This window comes from Diaphorina citri, unplaced genomic scaffold, assembly GCF_000475195.1.
Source record: "Diaphorina citri unplaced genomic scaffold, Diaci psyllid genome assembly version 1.1 scaffold161197, whole genome shotgun sequence".
Taxonomy (NCBI): domain Eukaryota; kingdom Metazoa; phylum Arthropoda; class Insecta; order Hemiptera; family Psyllidae; genus Diaphorina; species Diaphorina citri.
Window position 1 is genome coordinate 1 of NW_007538083.1, and position 202 is coordinate 202.

Sequence of the window (202 nt, forward strand, 5' to 3'; positions counted from 1 at the left end):
AAAGTTTCTATATTTACCTCAATGGTGGACAGGGAGGCGACAATGGAGCAGTCGGCAATGGTGATGTTGTCGCCGGCAACCCAGGGAGATGAGGCAAGGAATGTGTTGAGGAATCCGAGAGCCTGGTCCAACTTCTCAGCTTTCTCAGCATCCAATGGGGCACCTCCGAAACAGTGGGGGTACTGAAATCACCAATGAAAAG

At 51.0% G+C, this 202-nt stretch overlaps 1 protein-coding gene across 1 annotated transcript; it reads right to left on the reverse strand.

The window, feature by feature from the left end:
- Window positions 1-4: 4 nt before the first annotated feature.
- On the reverse strand, window positions 5-185 carry LOC113473872 (glutathione S-transferase 1-1-like; the record flags this gene model as incomplete). The annotated part of the gene is made up of 1 exon (XM_026833309.1): window positions 5-185. A coding segment is annotated over one exon (181 nt), but the record flags the coding sequence as incomplete, so codon positions are not given.
- Between the last annotated feature and the right edge of the window lie 17 nt (window positions 186-202).